Source organism: Bubalus kerabau, chromosome 18 (genome assembly GCF_029407905.1).
Source record: "Bubalus kerabau isolate K-KA32 ecotype Philippines breed swamp buffalo chromosome 18, PCC_UOA_SB_1v2, whole genome shotgun sequence".
NCBI lineage: Eukaryota > Metazoa > Chordata > Mammalia > Artiodactyla > Bovidae > Bubalus > Bubalus kerabau.
Genome location: NC_073641.1, coordinates 61,336,987 through 61,357,831, shown reverse-complemented (window position 1 = coordinate 61,357,831; position 20,845 = coordinate 61,336,987). Strand labels below are relative to the sequence as shown.

At 40.3% G+C, this 20,845-nt stretch overlaps 1 protein-coding gene across 1 annotated transcript in view; it reads right to left on the bottom strand.

Moving 5' to 3' along the window:
• DNAH5 (dynein axonemal heavy chain 5) overlaps positions 1–20,845 on the bottom strand; it is a 270,204-nt gene that overhangs the window by 63,654 nt on the left and 185,705 nt on the right. The window contains exons 59-65 of the mRNA XM_055554828.1: positions 18,552–18,755; positions 13,497–13,676; positions 9,835–9,972; positions 5,087–5,222; positions 3,790–4,106; positions 2,119–2,274; positions 124–306 (exon numbers count right to left, since the gene is read on the bottom strand). Coding sequence (XP_055410803.1) covers positions 124–306; positions 2,119–2,274; positions 3,790–4,106; positions 5,087–5,222; positions 9,835–9,972; positions 13,497–13,676; positions 18,552–18,755 — 1,314 coding nt within the window. The remainder of the gene's footprint in view (positions 1–123; positions 307–2,118; positions 2,275–3,789; positions 4,107–5,086; positions 5,223–9,834; positions 9,973–13,496; positions 13,677–18,551; positions 18,756–20,845) is intronic.

Here is a 20,845-nt window from a genome sequence, read left to right as displayed (position 1 = left end):
GATCTTCCCAACCCAGGGATCGAACCCAGGTTTCCCACATTGCAGGCAGATTCTTTACCGTCTGAGCCACCAGGGAAGCCCTGGTGGGGTTGCATACTTTACTCTGTTGCATACTTTACTTACCTGCTTCTCTGTGAGAATGACTCTCCCCAGTAACTGGTCCTCGAGACCTTTCATAGTGACTGTGAAGTCGATGATGGAGGTCCGAGCACTTATTTCAGGGGTATAGGCTGGATTGGGCAGCTTGGTGGTGATGTAGAGTCTGAAGCCATCCATCACATCTATCTCTTTGTCACCGACTTTCACCTTTGTTATAAAAAGAAAGTTAAAAGTAATAAAACCCAGATACACTTTACTGTGTGTTTTTTTGCTTAGAATCTAGTATTGCTTTAAACCACTATACACCTGGAGATCATGTGTATACTTAAAAAGAAATGTTCATTAGGCATTCAGAGGGCTTCAGGCCACTAAGATAAAAAGAAAGAAGGACAAAAGTAAGAGAGGAAGGAGGAAAGGAGAAAGAAAGGGAAGGAGGGAGGAAAGGAAGTTATCCAACATTTTTTGGTTGTTGTTCAGTCACTCAGTCATGTCCAACTCTTTGGGACCCCATGGACTGCAGCACGCCAGGCTTCCCTCTCCTTCACCATATCCTGGATCCTGCTCAAACTCATGTCCATTGAGTTAGTGATGCCATCCAATATATATCATCCAATAAAAATAGAATTTGGGGCTTCCCTGATGGCTCAGTGGTAAAGAATCCACCTGCCAATGCTGGAGACACAGGTTGGATCCCTGATCCAAGAAGACCCCACATGCCAAGGAGTAACTAAGTTCATATGCCACAACTACAGAGTTTGTGCTCTAGAGCCCGAGAACTGCAACTACAAAGCCCACGTGTCACAAGTGCTGAAGCCTGAGCACCCTAGAGCCCATGCTCTGCAACAAGAGAAGCCACCACAATGAGAATTCCATGTACCGCAACTAAAGAGTAGCCCCCACTCACCGCACTGAGAGAAAAACCCAGGCAGCAATGAAGATTCAGTACAGCCAAAAATAAACAAATTAATAAAACTATAAATAAATAAATACTGAATTTATTCCGTGGGCTTCCGTGGTGGCTCAGCAGTAAAGAATCTGTCTGCCATGCAGGAGCCACAGGTGACATGTCTGATCCCTGGGTTGGAAAGATCCCCTGGAGGAGGGCATGGCAACCCATTCCAGTATTCTTGCCTGGAGAATCCCATGGACAGAGGAGCCTGGCGAGCTACAGTCCACAGGATTGCAAAGAGTCAGACAAGACAAGCAACGGAGCATACACGCACATAGAATTTATCACCAAAACTGTTGTGATCATACTGCAGAAGTGAGATGGATTCCCCAACCAAAATCTGGTTCAGAAGTCAAGACTGATGACGTCTATCATGTACCAAAAAGATATGAAAAGGTTTATTATTCACATGAGAATTTCTGGAGATTCAGGGTAGGCTGCCAAACAGGTCCAAAGAAAAATCACTTGAGAGACCAGAGAGGGGCAGGTGTTTTAGGGTTTTACGGAGGTCACGGGATGCGACTAAGATGAGGCTTCCCAGATATGGTCATGAACAGGGAGTTGCACGGTTTGGATTTCCCACTGTGGCTCAGCTGATGAAGAGTTCGCCTGCACTGTGGGAGACCTGGGTTCAATCCCTGGTTGGGAAGATCCCCTGGAGAAGAGAAAGGCTACCCACTCCAGTATTCTGGCCTGGAGGATTCCATGGACTGTATAGATTCCATGCACTTCATAGTCACTGAAAACAGTGACTTTCACTTTCACCAAAAGAGAGCAGAGCCACGTTTTCTCATCAGCTTGCCCAGACACGGGAGGGGGCATGATGGGGCTTGAAAGCCATGCAAAGTCTAACATCAGAATGGAGTCAGGCTTCATGATACAAGTGAAGTAGATGTTCCTAAAAAGGCTACTCTTGATCCCAACTCAGGAAGTGAGGAAGAGAAAAGCAAATGCCTCCTGCCCCAGACTTGAATCTGAGTTGATGTTTAATGAGAAACTGTGACCTCTGTCACATTGACCTGGCCTCGTGGAAACTGCTCTGCACACTGTCATTGGCAGGTTTAACCTACCTTAAAGGTAGATCCAGTCTTAATGAAGTTTCTCTCCAAAACATTATCCAGGACTGGATCTAGTTCCTCCCCAACATCTTCGATAAGCAAGGGTCTTCCGAGAGAAAGACTGTCCTCCAGGTGATTTCTGAAGTACTTGTGATTTAGAGATGTGATCTGGAAACAAGATCACATTCTTTAGCTTAGCAAATCATCATTTCCTTATCTTTATTCATTTAATTGAAGGGGTTCCGTGGGTAAAGAATCTGCCCACAGTGCAGGAGACACAGGAGACACAGCTTCAATCCCTGGGTTGAGAAGATCCCCTAAAGGAGGAAATGGCAAGCCACTCCAGTATTCTTGCCTGGAAAATTCCACGGACAGAAGAGCCTGGTGGGCTATAGTCCATGAGGTCGTAAAGAGTGGGGCACAAATGAGCAAACAGCACTAAAAGGCACTAAGAGTTGATCTACAATATTGTGTTAGTTTCAGGTGTACAGCAAAGTGATTCAGTTGTAAATATTTTTTTCAGACTATTACAAAATATAGAAAAAGTTCCCTGTGCTATACAGTAGGTCCTTGTTGGTTATCTATTTTATATATAGTAGTGTGTTTATGTTAATCCTAAACTTCTAATTTATCCCTCCTCCATCACCTTTCCCCTTTGGTAACCGTAAGTTTGTTTTCTATGTCTGTGGCTCTATTTTTATTTTGTATATAAGTTTGTTTATATCATTTTTTAGATTCTACTAATACATATAAGTGACATATAATATTTGTCTTTGTCTAGCTTACTTCACTTTGTATGATAATCTCTAGGTCCATCCCTGTTGCTGTGAAAGATACTACTTCATTCTTCTGTATGGCTGAGTCCATTGTACAAATATACCATACCTTCTTTATCCATTTCTCCATGGACATTTAGGTTGCTTCCATGCCTGGGCTATTGTAAGCAGTGCTATGAACACTGGAAGGTATGTATCTTTGTGAATTATGGTTTTCCCCAGATATATGCCCAGGAGTGGGATTGCAGGATCATATGGTAGCTCTATTTTCAGTTTTCTAAAGAATCTCCAGAGCATTTGATGGCATCATTTCCTTTTACTAGGAAGCAGGTAAAAGCTCTGTGTGACAATACTGCCTTTCCCCCCAACCACCACATTTGTGACAAATAATCACGGAATAACTATAAAGTGTCTTTATTTGCCGCACACCTAGTGTGACATAGCTCTGCCCTGCTCTGTTTATCAAGAAGAGCCTTAGGCCCTAACAGAAGGGAGTCTGAACCCTTTAATGGACAGCATTAGGAGAGATAAACAAGAATCCAAATAATGCAATTTTTAGACACTGTTTTATAAATATTAATATCTAAATATTAATAACAAAATCATTTATAAATATGAAATAATTCTCAGATACTGTTGATCTGGGGCAATAAAATTGATTAGTAGCACGTTTCATGCATGTGCTTAGTAGCTCAGTTCTTCCCAATTCTTGTGACTCAACGGACTGTAGCCCACCAGGCTTCTCTGTCCATGGGACTCTCCAGGCAAGAATACTGGAGTGGGTTGCCCTGCCCTCCTGCAGGGGATCTTTCCAACCCAGGGTTCCATCTAGGTCTCCTGCATTGCAGGCAGATTCTTTAGGTTATGAGCCACCAGGGAAGCCCATTTATATTCAAACAAAGATTACCTGGAGTTCATTCTGGTTTTCTTTATTTTTAATCCAGATCTTGCCTTGAGTCTGTGGGTCAATTAGCAAAGGATAGCGAGATGCTTTTGTGACAATAATTCCATTCTGAACAGACAGGTCATCATTGGGCAGGCCTTGGAGGTTCCACTCACTAATGGTAGGAGCATCAATCAACATCTCATTGAGGTTTAGATTGTCTCCAAATGGAATTTCCCGGGCTTTCATTTCCCTCTGCCAGTCATTTAACAGCAGATTGCGAAATTCTTGATTAAAGGGACCAGAATAAGATAGAAAAGCTGTAGCCAACAACACATCCCCTAAAACAAAAAACAAAACACCACTGAAACACTTTATGAACAGCCTTGTAATTCTGCAGAATATAAGTGGCAAAAAAAAAAGACAATCATTCTTTTGAATTAAATTTCAGAAACCAAATTGTAACCACAAGTTGCTGTGTCTTGTGAATAAGCAGTTCAGTTCACTGTGAAAACAGTCCACATGGCCCACAAGTAATAACTGCTGATAGTCAAGCACTGGATTATGTTGATCTTACTGAATATGAGAGGATGACTTCTAACCTCAGAAGACACAGCCTCCATTCTAAATGACCTTGATCTATGTGGTCATTCACTCATAGGAGAATTCAAAAATGACCTGATAATAAGAGTTTAAAGGTCATTAACGGGCCTCCCTGGTGGCTCAGACAGTAAAAAATCTGCCTGCAATGCAGGAGACCCAGGTTCAGTCTCTAAGTGAGGAAGATTCCCCTGGGAAGGAAATGGCAACTCACAGTATTCTTGCCTAGAGAATTTCATGGACAGAGGAGCCTGTTGGGTTACAGTCCATGGAGTTGTAAAGAGTCGGACATGACTGAGTGACTAACACATTATCTAAGACAGGTTGCCTAAATGCCAGACCAACATTCATCCTTTTGAAACAGCTGGATGCACACACACACGCACAGAGGAATTTGAAGTAATGGAGTGTTGATGTATATTCTGATTAAAGCTTAAGTTTGCTCACTCCCTATCACAGTCAACACATCATCTCATTAATAAAGGGATTTGTGTGTGTGTGCTTAATAACTCAGTCCTGTCTGACTCTGCAACTCCATGGACTGTGTAGCCTGCCAGGCTCCTCTGCCCATGGAATTCTTCAGGCAAAAATACTGGAGTGGGTTGTCATTTCCTCCTCGAGGAGATCTTCCCAACCCAGGGATCAAAACTGAGTCTCCTGCATCGAAGGTGGATTCTTTACTGCTGAGCCACCTGGGAAGCTAATAAAGGGATTTACATACCTACAAGTCTTTTAGTTTGTGCAGCAAACTCTTTACTTTGCTCTGTCCATCTTTCTTTTTCTCCTGCCAAGCCTCCGATCAGAGCAGAAGCAGCCTGCATCTTATGTCTGCACCTCTCTGCATCTTCAAGCAAGGTCTAAACAAGAAGAAAGACTTTTTTCAGAAAAATAGAGCCTGCAGCTCAAAAACATAATTCTAAAACATTATATGTTATACTCCTTTGTGAGAAACGTGAGACATTTATTTCACAGGAAGCATTAACTTCCATTTCTGTGTGTCTGGGTCAGTCCAGCCAGTGTTAAGCCCTATTTATGGAACATAGAGGGATTCCTCAGGAGGGGTCCTGAGCCAATGGGTTAGACTCTCCCCAGATTTTCATAAACTGAGATATAACGAAAATTTGCATCGCTGATGATTCTATCAAAAATTACAAATAAAATATAAGCACACATGCTAATATCACAGAGCACAACAAAATGTAAAGACATGCATATCCCCACTTTAAAATGAGAAATGATGGCTCTCATGTTAAAGTTCTAGCATCACTATTGCTTTGTCTAACTCCATATCTCCTTTGATTTCAGGTGAAACTCTAGATTGTCTTGAGGTTGTGGAGTTCTGAAGCTTATTCACAAATTCCAGCCGCATTAACTCAGCAGCCCCCTACCTGTTGCTCTTGTGTCAATAAAAGACCTCTAACTAGACTTCCACACACTGTTGGGCTTCCCAGGGGGCTCAGTGGTAAAGAGTCTGCCTGCCAAACAGAAGACCTGGGTTCAATCCCTGGGTCAGGAGGATAACCGGGAAAAGGAAACAGCACCCCACTCCAGTATTCCTGCCTAGAAAATCCTATGGACAGAGGAGCCTGATGGGCTACAGTCCATGGGGGTCACAGAGAGTCGGACACGACTGAAGTGACTACACAGCAACAGCCACACACTGTTGCCCTCAGAGCTTTATTCTTAAAAACAAATGGCTCAGTATATGTAATTATGGCTGATTTGTGACGTTAAATGGCAGAAACCAACACAACACTATAAAAATTCTTTAAAAAAATTTTAAGGGAAAAAAAAGCAAATGGTTCAGTTTCTTAATATTGAAGAGACAGCTGTTAATTCTACCAGTAAATATGTATACTTATGAAACAATAATGGATATGGATAAAGATTTAGCTATATGACAAGTCACTGGGAGTTCATGTAATATTCACACATATTTATATAATATATATGGCATACACATATTCTATATGTTTACATACTTTATGGTATATTGTGAATAACAATAATCTGAAGCCATTAAAATATAATCATTATGAAAAATAATCATTGGTTAAATTTCATTTATAAAGCAGTATGTACTGAATGATCTGTTACAGTTTTACGTGAATTTAAAATATATGTATATCAGGCATATGTGTAGATACAAAATGATAAAGAGCAAGATATTTTTAGGCTTTATCACCAGGGTTACCTATGTGTATTTTCTATAAAGAAACACAAATTGCTTCTGTAAAAATAGCATAATACCGTGTTTTTCAGAAACAAGATACTTGTTCCAGTTTGTTCTAGTCTGCTCAGTTTTCCTTCCCGCTCGAGTTAATGCAGAAAACCCAAAAGCCCAGATGAGAGGTACACCCACACCTGTACACCATCCATATTTGTTTGTATCTCCCCAAAACGAAAGATGTCAGCTGGAAGTATCATACGACATCATTGTTTTCTTGTTATTGCTGTTTAGTCACTCAGTTGTGTCCAACTGTTTGCAATCCCATGGACTGTAGCCCTCCAGGCTCCTCTGTCCATGGGATTCTCCAAGCAAGAATACTGGTGTGGGATGCCATGCCCTCCTCCAGAGGATCTTCCAGAATCAGAGATCAAACCCACATCTCCTGCATTAGGAAGGTGGGTTCTTTATCACTGAGCCACCAGAAAAGCCCTTATTTATATCTGTTTACCTTTAAAACAAACTTTTCATATGAAAGATATTTTTAATATTAAGTTATCCTCCCTAAGTTCCCCATCCCCACTTCTGTGTGGCTGAATATAAACTGGCCAACCTCTCCCCTCCCAGCTGTTGCTTTCTGGAAGCCCAGGCTCCTCAGAGGGGATTGGGAAATGGGGGATGGGAGAAGACAGGAGTGAGAAATGAATTTTCCCTCTGAGCCTGGCTAGGGGGAGGGTGCAGAATTCCTTGGCTTCCATGGGTAGTACTCCTGGCCCTCTCTCTCCCAATGCCCTAGAATGTGACCAGATTCCTGGGGAAGTGGGCCCTCCACAAAGCCCTGCCCTGTGCACACAGCAGCAAGACACACACTCCTCCAGGGACTGCACACCTGGGTAATGAGGTCACAGTCGTGACCATGGACCGAAGCCTTGAAACCCTCCCCTGCCTCCCTGTAGTCTGTAACCCTGGACTCTCATGGAGCCCCATGGAGGAAGAAGCAACACCATGACTAAAGATCAACTTCACGCCAACCTGTTGTGGGCAGGCCAGCACATGGCCAGATTCTGTTTTCTTAATGAAAAATACATGACATTTGTTGAAATTCAAATTTTTAAGTTAAAGCCATACCTTTATAGTAGCTGTATTTACATGGCCCTTATAATTGCTCACCTAACAAATAGCAGATACTCGAAAACAAAAGAGCTTGAGTGAACTAATGCAAAATTGTTAAAACTGAAAGATAATAAAATGAGGCTGTAAAACATGTTTACTACATGTAGCAGCGCTTCCCAATGTGAGTGTCCAACTGTTAGAAATTAACAGGCCTTCCTCATAGTTTCTAAAGTAGTCTTTCAAACTGCAAAGTGAAATTTCTCTTGATATTATAAGTGAATTCCATAGACCATAAGTAATAAGTCCAAATGATGATACATAATTACTTCTCCAAAATTTCTATAAAGCTCTTATTTTGCTTTCAGGAGACTTATCTTTAACAGAGAATACCACACATCTTACACACTGTGAAACTGATGTTTATCTAAATTTGCTCACTGGGACTCTGTAAAGGGACAGAACAACAGAGCAGGAATCTCAATCCAGCCAAGTGACAACTGAGAAGCAGCAAAGGTTCTAAAATAAATCATCAAGGAAAGCACAGGGAGAATCTAGATCTTGTTTTCCAAATGTAGGCTTTATCAGAGGCAGATAGAGATTTTGTGAGGACAGATGCTTACATAATCTGGGGATCACTTTAAGAAAATCATTAAAGAATTTTTGCAAATACAAAACAGCCAAGTGAACATGTAATGAGAATCAGCAGGGAAAAAGCACTACAAAGTCCTGATGGTGAAGAATTCAGGTCCCTTTCCCCTGGGATCTCCAGGTATTTTATCTGAATAAAATACTCTCCCCATAGACCTCTTCATGGCTCCCAGTAAACTCAGCATTTATGGGGCCTGTGCAAGTGAGGGAAAATGAAGCTTAAGCTACATTAGGTTTATGTTACATCTGCCTTGATTTCCAGAATAAAGGAGGCCCCAGTGGAACTGGAGTTAATATAAATCAATGAAAGAGCTTGCTGCTCAGTGGAGAGGAAATATACAAACCTTGATTTTAAAGAGTGCTAAATGTATGGATGTGAGAGTTGGACTGTGAAGAAGGCCGAGCGCCGAAGAATTGATACTTTTGAAGTGTGGTGTTGGAGAAGACTCTTGAGAGTCCCTTGGACTGCAAGGAGATCCAACCAGTCCATTCTAAAGGAGATCAGCCCTGGGATTTCTTTGGAAGGAATGATGCTAAAGCTGAAACTCCAGTATTTTGGCCACCTCATGCGAAGAGTTGACTCATTGGAAAAGACTCTGATGCTGGGAGGGATTGGGGGCAGGAGGAGAAGGGGACAACAGAGGATGAGATGGCTGGATGGCATCACTGACTCGATGGACGTGAGTCTGAGTGAACTCCGGGAGTTGGTGATGGACAGGGAGGCCTGGCGTGCTGAGATTCATGGGGTCGCAAAGAGTCAGACATGACTGAGCGACTAAACTGAACTGAACTGAAAGTTGCAAAACATGTAGAGGTTGAGAAGGCTGTGGGTGGTCTCTGTGACTGGGACACAGCCATGTGGTCAGGTTGGTCCAGCAGAGAGGCCTGAAAAGACATCAGATGATCAAGATCTAATCTAGTCCTAGGATCAATGCCTATGATCAACAGCCCTTCTCTTGTCCTTTCTAAACCTAAGTTCCTTTCCTTATTCTTTTTTTAATTTTCATTTTGTTTTAATTTTTTGCTGTACCGTATGGGATCTTAACTCCCTAACCAGGGATTGAACCCACATTCCTTATATTGGAAGCACAAAGTCTTAACCATTGGACCGCCATGGAAGTCCCCTAAGTTCCTTTCTTTAAAATGAGAATAAAGTAAAAATATCTACCCTGCCTACCTTGAGAGATTGTTTAAAGATTAAATGAGATAAAGTGGGAGGATGTGATTTGAAAAACATATCAAAAATGCTGCACAAGATGCTGCGTTCATCACAATTTACAAGAAAACCCAGAACATCCATGTTCCAGCAGTGACTTCTGTTTTGGCTGAATATCCTGACCTCTCACCAAAGGTCCTTGGTGTCTGCTAGAAACAAACTCCAGGACTTGATGAAGGCGCATGTGCTGTGTGTCTATGTGTGTATGTATGTATATACGCACGTACTGCGCATCACTTAAATGAATCCCCGCTGGCATTCAAACCCTTAGAGAGAGAAAGCAGGAAGGAGTGAAGGGCTGACCACAGTGTCAGAGGACAGTCACCTGCTTTTCGGTCATGGCCTGCTCATACTCAGCCTGCACCACGTCCAGCTCGGCTTGCTTGTCGTCCAGCTCGGCCTGGGCCTTCTGCAGATCCTGCATGGCCAACATGTAGCGGTTCTCCTGCACCACCAGGTTGGCCTGCACAAGACACACACAGCATGAAGGGACAGGCAGCAACCCAGACATCCAGTCGCATCTGAGAACTCAGGGAAGTCCATGCTGCACCTTTTCTTTGTTCTTTGAGAGTCTTCTCAAATTACATTATCAAGGCCAAGTCTTCATGTGAACTTGACATGTTTGTAAGCAGACGATTATAAATCATTAAGAGAGAGTCAGCAAACTTTTTCATAAAACTCCAGATAGTAAATATTTCTGGCTTTGGGGGACAAGATGCAAAATTAAGACTTTTGTTTAAGTACTTAATTTAAAATTCTATGAGCAGTACAAATACAGGTGGTAGGTTAGATTTGGCCTGCGGACCGTAGTTTGCCAGTCCCTAAATTCGAACGCTGTAATAGGAAATGCATAAAGGCAAATTGCAGATTATTTTAATATTGAGTTGTAGGGGAAAAGTTGAATATTTAGAATATTTAGCTAAATTTCATATTTAGAATATTTAGCTCTCATTTGCCAAGGAGAGCTCATCACTGTTAATGAAGATGTTAAAACAAGACAAAGAATGAAACATAATTAATCACTGAATATAAAGATCTAGGTTTTTATGGGTAGAGATGGACTTGACGGTATTCCTGTAATTCTCATATATTACTTGCTTTCAAGTAAAGAATTGATACTTGAGCTGTGACCAAATAAAAATATTTTTTTAAGGAAGCTAAATTAGACTCAAAAGACATAATCAAAAGCAATATTGAGGGGGAAAAAATGCAATATGAAACCTAAATTCCCTCTTTTAAGTTTTTAAAATGGTAAAACTGACTTTAATGGGGAAACCCAATACCAGCATGATATTATTTCTGAAGTGTTTGAGAAGAAAAGATTATCTTAAAAATATTCTTTTGAGATAAGTTATTTTCTTATCTGATAACCCCAGGTTCCCAAATTTTGGCAGAATAATTCTTTAAAGGAATATCTAGTTCCATGACTAGAACCAATGACAGCAAACGCATGGCTTAAAAATTACAGTTTACAAATATTCTGACTCTTGGAACATTTTTCTTCATCTCTGCTCTAAGAAGAATCTGTTGCCATGACTTAAACAAGGAGGAACAGCAAGGCTACTCTGTCAACTTACTATAAAACCACCCACTAATGTCAAAGTATCACAGTCCCCCAAATTTTGGATATTTTCAAGGACTTTCCTCAGGAAAAAAAAAATAATAATCTTTTTAATGAAGTATTCAAAAGATATAATCAAAGGGTATAAAAATCTTTCAAATCCAACTGCTCACATTAGGAGCTGTAGGACTCTATTAAGATTACTTAAACTCTATGAGCCTCAGTTTCTCCATTAAGATATTGAAAAACTACCTGCTAAGATTTATGAGAGTGTGTTGTGTATTAAATATGATAGCATGTAAAAACCCAAGTCTGGGACCTGGTCTATAATAAAAGTTTAACAGATAATAATATATTAATATCACTCTTCTAAAGATCTTTTTGATATGGGCCATTTTTAAAGTCTTTATTGAATTTGCTACAACATGGCTTCTGTTTTATGTTTTGGTTTTTTGGCATCAAGGCATGTGGGATCTCTGCTCCCTGAGCAGGGATGGAACCCACACTCCTGCATTGGAAGGCAAAATCTTAACCACTGGGTCACCAGGGAAGTCCCTCCATAAATAATAGTGTTATTATCTGTGTTCAATATTTAAGGCTCTACTGTTGCAATGTTCTGCTTATGTGAACTCATATTTATTAGTTTTCACAGAGTTTCTAAGGAGAAATCTTATTAGAATGAAATTGAATAGAATTTAAATTGAAATTCTTGTCATCAATATTTGTTTAAGTTTATCCAGTATTAGAAGTCACTTGGCCAGTCTAGAGGAATTGTAAGATGAAAGAAGAGTCCCTCAGTGTCTCCATCACTAATGAGTGGTAAAGAGGTCCCCACTGGAGTCAAAGGAGTGTCCTTAAACTCTTCACTTGGGAAACAAAAGAAACCCCTTCAGAAATCAGTGAAGTTAGACCCTTTGGTCTGTATTTCTTAATATACTGAGCACAGTTGCCCAATGAGACTGCACTTTCTTTGTCTTCTACTTCTCTCTATGCAATGAACATGTAGGATCTATGTAACTATGTTTATTTTTATGACAATGGCAATTAGGAGGGACCTGACAAACTAAAGATTTCCAGATGCTGGATGCTGCTAATAACACAGGAGGGCACCCCCAGAACAGGCTTCTCAGAAGAAAAGCATAGGTTCCAGGTACAACTAGAAGGTTCCCCCGCCTGGTGTTCTCTTCACATCCTACTGTAGGACTTAGGTTGTCCTGGGACTGGATGGAGCCTGACTTGTACCAAACTTAATGGAGAAGATGTTGTTCTTGCATAAGCCTTGTTTAGAATGTCCATTATTTTGTACTGATTTTAACTCATTTTATTTCAAGTAATTACAACAAAATAAAAACTCCCCCTTGTGAATTCAAGTGTAATTCCCTTGGAGACACTTATGTATGCTTACCCACTGGAAAATTTTGCAAAGGATGCCTTATACTTTTCACTGGACTCAGTGGTTCAGTCGGTATCAAAATAGCCAACTGGAGTCTTCAATGGTCCTGAATCCATAGTACCTGACAGCATGACTTCAACTATTTGCTCTAAAAATCTCTAAGCCAAATGAATCCCTTCTGTTTTAAGTTCCCCTAAGACCTCCAGAGACTCCCCACTGACTAAATGCTCCGGGTATGGTAATAATGAGAAAATAAAATGGAACTTGAAACTCTCTCCCTATCTTCTTTTTATTCTTGATTATTTTTAGCATGATTATTAAGTTCCTCATGTAGTTTGTAAGGATAAGAGGATTTTAGTTGATGGTTGAAAGAGATCAGACTTCTACGAAAGCAAAATAATCAACAAACCATTAGGTGTAATTTTTGAGGCATTAATATTTTATTCTCAAAACATGTATTTGCCTCTCCATCTGCTAAAGACTCACTGAATGGTGTGGAGACATGGACAAATAAAGCTGAGAAATTCAATAACTCAAAGAGAAACAGTGGCATATTGTCAGCCCACATTAAATAAAGGATGCTAGTCAGTCTCTTTCCTGAGGGTCAAAGGGAGAGGGAATACTATGTCACCTCTGAAGACAAATCCAGCCACCAGTGACTGTGTCCACCCCGCCTCATTCATAGGACTCCCTGGCAAGAGCTCTTGGACATTACTGGTGGATCCTATGCTATAGTTTTCTGTGTTTCTTTTTCTCAAGTTAACATTGTCGGGGGGCGGGGGGGAAATGTCCAGCAGCCCACAGTGGACTTAGTATCCTTGTAGAGTCCATGCTTAAGGCCCACACCATTCCAGTGGCAGGAGGATTACAGAGAAGAAAGAAACATGCTATGCTTGGCCAGTCCAGCACCAGCTCTTATCATAGACTTGAGACTAATAACACCTGAGACTCCTTTGCTGCAGGAAAGACAAGCCCTGTTGACCCAGAGACCCCCTGCTGGCACACATCCTGAAGCCCCACCAAGGAAGCTTACCTTCAGAGGCAACACCTCTCTGTTTATGGAAAAGAAGGAAGCCATGGCCTTGGTCCAGGAACAAAGACCCGCTACATTCCCACACACTCGTTTAGCGGTTTCGATGTTGTAGTCTGCCATTTCGAAGTAAGGATTCAAAAATTCTATCACTTCTTCATTGATTGTGTCTTTCGGGAATTGCTGTGGAAGAATGGAGTGAAATAAAGTTAAAATGCCTTTGTCCATTAAGTCATAATCACATTATGCTCATACCATTGAAACAAACGGTTAAATCCAAGAATGGATGAATATCTTGTTGATTTTTCAGGATATTAGGCAAATAAAATGATATATATATTTAGCATTGCAAATAAAGTAGATATGTAAAGTGTATATATTTAGACATAAATATTTAGCATTTAGCAGCAACCGAATGCTTAACACATTCAGAGAGAGGTTCTATTAAACTCGCCTGAAATGTGATGAAAATCAGTTGGACATTAAGCCTTCAGGGTGATGAATTAATTTTTAATCACTGAACTATCAAGATTATGAGAGAACTTTTCTCTTCTGGAGGGATAAAATTTTAAAATAGTAACAGAAATGGATTAAGAGTGCCTTCTTGCATAAAAGAGAAGACTGACCAATCAGTGGAATTGGACCTTTTAAAAATGGTGTTTGATCATCTCAATGAAGATAATTAAATGTTTTCCAAGTAGAAAGAAATGTAGCACCTAAATAATTCATAGAAATAAGTCTGCACAGAACATACCTAGCACACAGCAAAACTCACCTTTATTCAGACCTCCTTAAAAATTCAAGTTTCTTTTGTGAGACTTAAAAAATAGTGAAGCCAGAAGAATATTTGGGAGCAGTGGAAGGATGGTGGTGACAGAAGGCAAATAGCAAAGTAGCTTCCAAGAACAGTGGCTTGGCAGCAGGTATATGAGGCAAGCCCAATGCCACTGCCACATTTTTTGGTATTTTTTGAGCCCCACCCCCTACCACCACTGCTCTTTCACACACTCATAATGAGATTAATCACCACCCACTCTCCACCCAAATAGCATGCTATTCCTTCACAGGGCACTTGCATCTCAGAGGCTCATATTTCAATTATCTGAAACAAGTCCGTATAACCCAATGGTTTCAGAAGCTACTTCTTGTTAGAGCTGCTGCAAAAGGCCTCACCAGATGCTCTGGCCACAGTAGCCACATGGGCAACACTAAATTAAAAACTGAACGATGAACATTGGGGTACTCGTGTCTCTTTCCCTTCTGGTTTTCTCAGTGTATATGCCCAGCAGTGGGATTGCTGGATCATAAGGCATGTCTATTTCCAGTTTTTTAAGGAATCTCCACACTGTTCTCCATAGTGGCTGTACTAGTTTGCATTCCCACCAACAGTGTAAGAGGGTTCCCTTTTCTCCACACCCTCTCCAGCATTTATTGCTTGTAGACTTTTGGATCGCAGCCATTCTGACTGGTGTGAGATGGTACCTCATAGTGGTTTTGATTTGCATTTCTCTGATAATGAGTGATGTTGAGCATCTTTTCATGTGTTTGTTAGCCATCTGTATGTCTTCTTTGGAGAAATGTCTATGTAGTTCTTTGGCCCATTTTTTGATTGGGTTATTTATTTTTCTGGAGTTGAGCTGTAGGAGTTGCTTGTATATTCTCGAGATTAGTTGTTTGTCAGTTGCTTCATTTGCTATTATCTTCTCCCATTCTGAAGGCTGTCTTTTCACCTTGCTAATAGTTTCCTTTGATGTGCAGAAGCTTTTAAGGTTAATTAGGTCCCATTTGTTTATTTTTGCTTTTATTTCCAATATTCTGGGAGGTGGGTCATAGAGGATCCTGCTGTGATGTATGTCAGAGAGTGTTTTGCCTATGTTCTCCTCTAGGAGTTTTATAGTTTCTGGTCTTACGTTTAGATCTTTAATCCATTTTGAGTTTATTTTTGTGTATGGTGTTAGCAAGTGTTCTAGTTTCATTCTTTTACAAGTGGTTGACCAGAGTTCCCAGCACCACTTGTTAAAGAGATTGTCTTTAATCCATTGTATATTCTTGCCTCCTTTGTCGAAGATAAGGTGTCCATATGTGCGTGGATTTATCTCTGGGCTTTCTATTTTGTTCCATTGATCTATATTTCTGTCTTTGTGCCAGTACCATACTGTCTTGATGACTGTGGCTTTGTAGTAGAGCCTGAAGTCAGGTAGGTTGATTCCTCCAGTTCCATTCTTCTTTCTCAAGATCGCTTTGGCTATTCGAGGTTTTTTGTTTTTCCATACAAATTGTGAAATTATTTGTTCTAGCTCTGTGAAGAATGCTGTTGGTAGCTTGATAGGGATTGCATTGCATCGCAGCACTGTTTATAATAGCCAGGACATGGAAGCAACCTAGATGTCCATCAGCAGATGAATGGATAAGAAAGCTGTGGTACATATACACAATGGAGTATTATTCAGCCATTAAAAAGAATACATTTGAATCAGTTCTAATGAGGTGGATGAAACTGGAGCCTATTATACAGAGTGAAGTAAGCCAGAAAGAAAAACACCAATACAGTATACTAACGCATATATATGGAATTTAGAAAGATGGTAACAATAACCCTGTGTACGAGACAGCAAAAGAGACACTGATGTATAGAACAGTCTTATGGACTCTGTGGGAGAGGGAGAGGGTGGGAAGATTTGGGAGAATGGCATTGAAACATGTAAAATATCATGTATGAAATGAGTTGCCAGTCAAGGTTCGATGCACGATACTGCATGCTTGGGGCTGGTGCACTGGGACGACCCAGAGGGATGGAATGGGGAGGGAGGAGGGAGGAGGGTTCAGGATGGGGAACACATGTATACCTGTGGCGGATTCATTTTGATATTTGGCAAATCTAATACAGTTATGTAAAGTTTAAAAATAAAATAAAATTTAAAAAAAAAAAAAAAAAAACTGAACGAAACTGAAAAAGACACATACCCCAGTGTTCACAGCAGCACTATTTACAACAGTTAGGACACGGAAGAAACCTAGATGTTCATCAACAGATAAATGGATAAAGAAGTGTGGTATGTGTACACAGTGGAATATTTCTCAGCTATAAAAAGGAATGCATTTGAGTTGGTTCTAATGAGATGGATGACCCTAGAGCCTATTATACAAAGTGAAGTAAGTTAGAAAGAGAAAGACAAATATTGCATATTAGCATATATATATGGAATCTAGAAAGATGATACTGATGAACCTATCTACAGACTTTTGAACACAGTAGGCAGAGAGAAGGTGGGATGATTTGAGAGAGTAGCATTGAAGCATATATATTACCATAGATGGACAGTGGTAATCTACTGTATAACACAGGGAACCCAAAGCTGGTGCTCTGTGACAACTTAAAGGGGTGGGATGGGGAGGGACGTGGTAGGGAGATTTAAGAGGGAAGTGATATATGTATACCTATTGCTGATTCATGTTGATGTATGGCAGAAATAATCATAATATTATAAAGTAATTATCTTTCAATAAAAATTAAAATTTTAAAAAGAAACTATGAAAAAATTTTAAAAATAAAATCTGAATGAAAGACAGTGCTGAAGTTACTGTGTGGGGTATGGATGGGACTTGGGAATCCCAATCAGTTGTCTCAAGATCTAAATATTAAAGATAAAACAACAAAACTTTTAGAAGAAAAGATAGGTGCATTTATTCTACCCTAGAGACAGGCAAAGATTTACTTAACAGAACACAGAAAGCACTATTAAGGAAAATATTGATAAACTGGACTATACTAAACAATAACATCTGCTTACCGAAAGACACAATTACTGGAATGAACAACTAAGGCAGAGAGTGAAAGAAGATATTTGCAAACATACAGATGACAAATTACTCATATTTTACATATAAAGAAACTCTAAAGCTCTAATGCTTATAATGTCTTATATTTGAAAGAGAAACTTCTACTCTGAGGAGATACTTAAATACAAATTTTAAATATATATGAAGAATATTGCTGCTAAGTCGCTTCAGTCATGTCCGACTCTGTGCGACCCCATAGATGGCAGCCCACTAGGCTCCCCCGTCCCTGGGATTCTCCAGGCAAGAACACTGGAGTGGGTTGCCATTTCCTTCTCCAATGCATGAAAGTGAAAAGTGAAAGTAAAGTCACTCAGTCGTGTCTGACTCTTAGCGACTCCATGGACTGCAGCCCACCAGGCTCCTTGGTCCATGGGATTTTCCAGGCAAGAGTACTGGAGTGGGGTGCCATTGCCTTCTCTGATGAAGAATATTACTCAGACTTAAAAAAGAAGGAAATTCTGCCACTTATAGCAACATGGACAGACCTGGAGGGCATATGCTAAGTGAAATAAATCAGACAGAGAAAGACAAATACTGCCTGTTATCACTTATACGTGGAATTTAAAACAGTCAGACTCACAGAAGCAGAGTAGAATGGTGGTTAGCTAGGGACTTGGGGAGGAGAAAGGGGAAGATGCTGGTCAAAGGTCAAGGGTCAAAGTGTCAGTTATACAAGATGAGAAGGTGCTGGGGACCTAATGCACAGCAATGTGAACATAGTGAACAATACTGTATTATATACTTGAAATTTGCTGGGAGACTAGATCTTAAGTGTTCTCACCACCAAAAAAAAAAGGATATTTAATTGGATATTTATCGGATTTAATGGATGGATTAAACCCAGAGGCTGAGATAGTTGAATGGCATCATCAACTCAATGGGCATGAGTCTGAGCAAACTCCAGGAGATAGTGAAGGACAGGGAAACCTGGTGTGCTGCAGTCCATGGGGTAGCAAAGAATCAGACATGACTGAGTGACTGAACAACAACAAATGGATGGACTATGGTGAAAGCATTTCACAATGTATCAATACAAACATCAAAACATCAAGTCATACACTTTCATTATAATACATTTTTATTTATCAGTTATACCCCAATAAAGATGAAAAACAGTAAGTTAAAAAACATGCATGCAAATTCATTTTCTGTTAAAGGATCCAGACACTCCAATGAAGTCTGAGTCCCCTCTTAGCCCATCATTACTGAACTACCAACCTGCAAATTCTGTAGAAAGTTTCCTGCTGTCATCAGTTTTAAAGATTCCTGCCAGGAAGGAACTGTGCAGCTTTTCTCCAGGTCAATTTTCACTGCATTGACTTTCCTCTGAAACAGCAGCAGCACACAATCCATGATCCTCATGATGAGATGAGGGGGTCGGCCTAGCGTGCGGACAGTAGCGATGTCGGAAGGCTTGATGGTCTGGGGAGGAGAGGAGGTTATCACCCAGTCTTGAGACAGGAAAAGTGGAGACAAACATTTACTCTCCAAAGACTGCTACAGGAAGTCCCCTACCTATGAGCAAGTTCCATTCTGTGAGCACATCTGTAAGTCCAATTTGTAAGTCCAACAAAGTTAGCCTGGGTACCCAATCAGCGACATAGTACTGTACTGTAATAGGTTTATAATACTTTCCCCACAAATAACACATAAAAAGCGAACAGATACAAAACACTTTTAATCCTGCAGTACACAGTACCTTGAAAGGTACAGTAGTAACAGGACAGCAGCTGGCACACAGGGGCTGGCATAGAGTGAATAGGCAAGAAGTGTCACTGACTAGAGGAGGGAGAAGGGGTGGGAGATGGTAGAGCCGAAGGATCGTCAGCAAGAGGAGACAGAGGGCAAGTCGGGGTTTCACTCACGCCTGACACTGATAGAATCCACGTTCGCATCTTTGAAAGTTCGCAACTTAAAACATTCATATATATGTAGGGGACTTAACTGTACTTCAACAGAGGAGCGCAAGCATTTTTAAGTTTGATGCAGTCATGAGGGCTAGAAGCATATTTAATCCCAAAGAAGCACACATCCCCACAAGTTCAAATTTTTACAATGCAAAGTGACAGCCAGAGGAGACACAGTGAGAGACATGTTCGCCAGCTGATAAGGAGCCGTGACTTCTCTAAAATTGTAACAGCCACTTAGTGTCAGAAAAGGAAGCAATCTGAAAGGAAAAGAATCATCAGCTCTACAGTAGATTCCAGGGATTCTCAACCAGGAAAACTCCAGGACTTGCAGTGCTCTTTTTACTCATTAGTTATGTAGGTCAAGAATCTGACTCTCTCTTACAGCTCGTCACCGTGGACCGACACCAGCGGGTAGCCGCAGGGCTGCCAGTTGCATAATTAGAGGTTTCTTAGCTGGAAACTGACCTTTAGATGATGGAACATGAGCAACAGGAATTTCACTAAGCTCTTAGAAAAGTTCTGTTCCACACAAAGATTCTTATACAGCAAATTACTTAACAGTCACATAGACCTGTTGTGGTCGATAATAACTGTTCTATCAGTTCTATCAATGGAATAAGCATTGGAAACACAAAAATAAGCATCTGATACTGTCCTATTTCTAGGACATACTGCACGTTCATTCCTTCTAGGCCTTGGAGACCTTCCATCTGATTTCCATTTGCAACCCTCCTGTCAAAGGAAGGTACCCCCATAAACTTCATATCAAAGCTAATGATCTTTTCTCTGAGAATTTTGGGGAAAATAAGAAGAAAAGAAAACCACTGAACCTGGTAATTAGAAAGGTAACTATCTACTTTGAAAAGGACTGTTTCAGTACACTAGCATTTGTGAATTCTAGACAGCTGGAAGTGAAGGAGAATTTGAGGTTAAAAAAAAAACTGGAAATAGCAGACAGACCTTCATTTGAGATATTTGGCTATAAAAGAGAAAGGAGAGAAACATAATAGCTGCCAATAGGGAAAGCAGCATCAAATTAAAGTGGATATAAAAGGGTCTGACATGCTTATTTAACTTTAGCTTTTTGTTTGTTTTTTAATTTTATTTTTTAACTTTACAATATTGTATTGGTTTTGCCATATATCAACATGAATCCGCCACAGGTATACATGTATTCCCCATCCTGAACCCTCCTCCCTCCTCCCTCCCTGTACCATCCCTCTGGGTTGTCCCAGTGCACCAGCCCCAAGCATGTTTGTTTGTTTTAAAATTTATTTTATCAAAGTATAGTTGATTTACAATGTATTAGTTTCAGGTGTATACTGATTCATATATATATCAGTATATATATGAATATATATATATGAATATATATATATACACACACACACAATAGTTTGCATCTTCTAACCCTAAACTCCCAATCCAACCCTTCCCCCAGCGTTTTAGCAACCACAAGTCTGTTCTCTGTGTCTATTTCTGCTTCATAGATAAGTTCCTTTGTATCCACATATAAGTGATACCATACAGTATTTGCCTTTCTCTTTACAACTTATTTCACTTAATATGATAATCTCTAGGTAGGTCCATCCATGTTGCTGC